We start from the raw sequence: 4,025 nt of genomic DNA, 5'->3' as shown, positions 1-4,025 counted from the left end.
CGTCTTTCTCTCTGTGGCCTTGGTCGCAAGTTTCTGCATTGTGGTTGTCTTCTTCGATATCAAGGTCGATAGGTCTGCCACTCCCAGCAGGAGTGTCGTCCCTAATCTTTTCCTTCTGTCCGTTACAGGCCATCTATTATTCTTTTATTCCCACAGACGGCGCCAAATTATGTGAGTGATTTTCTGATCACACTGTCCGTTTAGTAATCAGTTAGAGAGCACCGGCAGGATAGATGGCTTCAGCTAACCTGCAACAGAAAGAGAAGGCTTCCGGCGGTGGTTCTGTTGCAGGTGGAAGAACCACCGCCGGAAGCCTTCTCTTTCTGTTGCAGGTTAGCTGAAGCCATCTATTCTGCCGGTGCTCTCTAGCTGATTACTAAACGGGCAGTGTGATCAGAAAATCACTCACACAAGATCTAATCATAAAAATCTAAAAATCAGATCATTCAATTTGATCTAAATCGAACCAATTTGTAATTTTTTCCAATTTTTTTTTTTTCTCAATCCTAATCACAGGTAGAAGACTAGTTATTAGAATACTATATTTATGTCTAACGATTTTACACTTAAAACTTAACAACAAGTAAATTCCCATTTATAAAATGAGAAAAAACAAACAAAAACTAAAAAAAATAAAATAAAATTATTGGAGTACTATATTTTGTCTATAACAATTTTACACTTAAAACTCAACAACAGTAAATTCCCATTTATAAAATGGGAAAAACTAAAATAAAATAATAAAAAAAACAATAAACCCCACTCCCGCCAAGTTTTTTTTTTAAAAAAACTTTTACACTGACAAACCTGTTTAAACCGTTTTTTTTTTTAACTCCTCTTGTTCTTGTTACCCAGCAACAAAGAGAAATAAAACAGAATCCTAAAGAAGAACCCCCAAGCAACAGTGATCCACAGGCAGTTCCATATACTCAAATCTGTGACTCCCTGCTTCTGCAATATGTCTATCCCTGTCGTCACGCACGTCGTGCTCGATATGTTCGTCCCCAACGTACTGCTTATGCTCTCCAACAGTTTCACCTTCAATGCTACCGGGACTTCCACAAGCGGCGTGGTGTCGAAGATTTGAATCCCTCTCACGAAGCACTTGTTTGGGTCATTGAATTCGTTTTGTAACACAGCTTCATATGGGTATTTGACAAGTGAAATGTAATGGAACCAAATCCAGTACAGTGGGATTCGATCGTGGTTGATGAAGAATCCACTGAAGAGAAGGAAATAAGCTAAGATCGCGACAGCGATGGTGTAACCGAGCATGACGTGAGGGACTACGCCGGAGAGGAACGTCACGAATGAGCTTCCGGCCCAGAATGAAGCCAAGATGACGAGGAAATAGAATAAGAACCCGGAAACTCCACCACTGAGACCAACCGACCAGAACGTTATGGCGGCGAAAACAGCAGAGAGGAATATCAACGCAGGAATTGCGGTGAGTGAGCGCGAGACGACATACGAATATCGGCGATAAGAATTTTGAGCTGTTTCTCTCATGAATATGTAGCGCTCTTGAAGGAAAACAGGCAAGGCTTCGGAACAAGTGTAGTAAGTTGTTGACATGGCGAATGCGAAAAACCCTAATCGCTCTTGTAGGCCTCTTGGCGAATGATCGAGCCGCCAGAACACGGTGGCTAGGATGAGTCCGGTGACCAAGATGGCTCCTAGTTGAACACCGAAGAGCTCCGGCATTCGACTAGAATTGGTCATCGAACGCTTTGATAGTACAGCAATTTCGAACAAGAATGGGTTTGCAAAGTCAGGCACCATTGAGGTGGAGCTAGCATCGTTGTTGGTTGCACCAGAGACGAGCTTTCCACGTGAAACGCTTGCGGTTATGGATTCTTTCAGTGACAAATTTTGTGTTGGAGTCTCGGGATTTCGAGTCCGCTTCGTGCTCTGCCAGGTCTTGTTGAATTCGACTAAGCTCTTGGTTCCACCAGACGATCCTTCAAGTTCGTGGATGAAATCGAGTGCGAACTCTGTTTTGTTCTCGTTCTCCGGCATCGGATGACCGAAATCAGAGAAGAATGATGGTAAATCCATTGGCGAGCCACTGAAAACGGTTTGTCCACGTGATAACAAGATCAATCGATCGAGCAATCCGAGGATTCGATAGGTCGGCTGGTGTACCGACATCATGACGATGCTTCCACTCTGCGCGATTCCCTGTAAAACCTTCACCACCATGAAAGCACTGGTTGAGTCGAGCCCGGAGGTCGGTTCGTCGAGGAAGAGAATGATTGGATCGTGAATTATGTCGATTCCAATGGAGACTTGACGGCGTTCACCGCCGGAGACCCCTCGGTGGCCTTCGTCGCCGATGACGGTCTTGGCGGCTTTTCGGAGCCCTAGTTGATCGATTAGGGCATGAACTCGCATTTTCTTCTTCGATTTTGAGAGAGTTCGGGGGAGTCTGAACTCGGCCGCGAATACAAGAGTTTCTTCGACGGTGAGCATCGGAAACAATAGATCGTCTTGCATTACATACGCCGATATAACTTTCATTAATCGTGATTCCAAAGCCTCGCCGTTCAGAGTCACCGTCCCCTTCAAGCTTCCCTGTGCCATTCGGTTCGCCAGCGCATCGATCAGAGTCGACTTCCCGGACCCGCTAGCTCCGAGAACGGCCAGGATTTCGCCGTCTCGAGCCTCGCCGGAGATTTCATTCAAGAGGATTTTGGTTCCGGTTGCGTTTTTGCCCGACAGCGGTCGCTCCGCCGCATGGAGGCTGTGCTGGCGGCGGAGGAGAGAAGGAAGCGTCATTTTCCGGCTGACATTGACGCTGTAGGTGAGGTTGCTGAAGTAGAGAACGAAGGGCAGACGACGAGGCTCGATGCTGATGACATGGTGATCCGGCGGCGGCTGCTCGTCGCCGGCGACCTTTGGCATGCCGCCGTCGGACTGCCGGATCTGCCGCAGCGACGGTGACTCGCAAGACGTGGCGGCGCGTGAGAGTTTCATATTCGGTACGCTGTCTCTCTCCGCCACAACACTAGACATTCGTCGAAGAGGCGGAACTGACTGAGTTTCTAGAGAGAGAGTGAGTGATATATATGTATATACAAGTATATGCTTGTTAGAGAGAGATGGAGAGTTGAAGAATGATCATGCGCTGTTCAGCCCTGAGTCTTGAGAATACGCTACTTAACGGCGCAGGAACCGCTACTATCGAGGAGTTTAATCTTGATTTGTTTGGCTCAAAATGAACCCAAACTTTAGACTAGTCAACCTCAATATTTGTGGAGTTCGGATACTCACCCGCCTTATCTTTCAGCGGTCCCCAACGTGAGTCTAGATCCTCTGCCGTGGTTATCTGCGGCGCTTCCTGCGGTGGTCCAAAACGACGTCGTTTTGGACCTTTTTTTTTTTTTTTTTCCTTCTTCTTTCATTCTTTCTTCTTTTGCTGTTGACCCATTTTTTCACTTCATCTCACAAGGAGCCACAACATCACAGAGCTCGGCTCAAACTCTACCCCTCCATCTTTGTCGTACTGCGATTCTGATCACCTTAGATTTGAGATCGTATATATGTATATATATATATGTGATATACATGGTGCATACAAATCAAAACCTCTCTCTCTCTTCCTCCACAGTTGTTTCGAAGTTGTTCAGGATGTTCGAACTTCCTCCGATCTGCTCCAATGGTCTCAGATCTGTTCCGATCGGCATCGCCGTGAAGAGATCGGCCTCCGACAAGTCTTCTCTTTCTTAGGCTCATTTCTGTACTCCATTAATCAAGTCCCCAAAGTCTTCTCAATTAATCAAAACCATTTTCTCAGAACTGTTAAAAGCCTTCTCTTTTTTTGTTTTTTTTTTTTTTTTTGGTTAAGGTTACTGGTTTTGATTAAAGTTCTGTGGTGTGTTTTGGCTCATTGTGAAGTGAAAGTGATGAAGTGAGAAAGAGGGTGAACAGCAAAAGAAGAAGAAGAAAAGAAAAAAAAAAAAAAAAAAAAAAAAGGTCCAAAACGACTCTGTGGTGTGTTTTGGCTCATTGTGAAGTGAAAGTGA

At 45.3% G+C, this 4,025-nt stretch overlaps 1 protein-coding gene across 1 annotated transcript; it reads right to left on the bottom strand.

Moving 5' to 3' along the window:
- Positions 1-633: 633 nt before the first annotated feature.
- On the bottom strand, positions 634-3,220 carry LOC114270082 (ABC transporter G family member 6). Its single transcript, XM_028211481.2, has one exon. It carries the CDS (start codon positions 3,013-3,015, stop codon positions 829-831), a length of 2,187 nt encoding a protein of 728 aa, XP_028067282.2. The 5' UTR covers positions 3,016-3,220; the 3' UTR covers positions 634-828.
- Positions 3,221-4,025: the final 805 nt, after the last annotated feature.

The sequence above is a fragment of the Camellia sinensis genome, chromosome 1 (assembly GCF_055761805.1).
Source record: "Camellia sinensis isolate YWXY chromosome 1, ASM5576180v1, whole genome shotgun sequence".
NCBI classification, from domain to species: domain Eukaryota; kingdom Viridiplantae; phylum Streptophyta; class Magnoliopsida; order Ericales; family Theaceae; genus Camellia; species Camellia sinensis.
The sequence above is the reverse complement of the archived record's forward strand: the minus strand, read 5'-3'. Positions and strand labels throughout refer to the sequence as shown.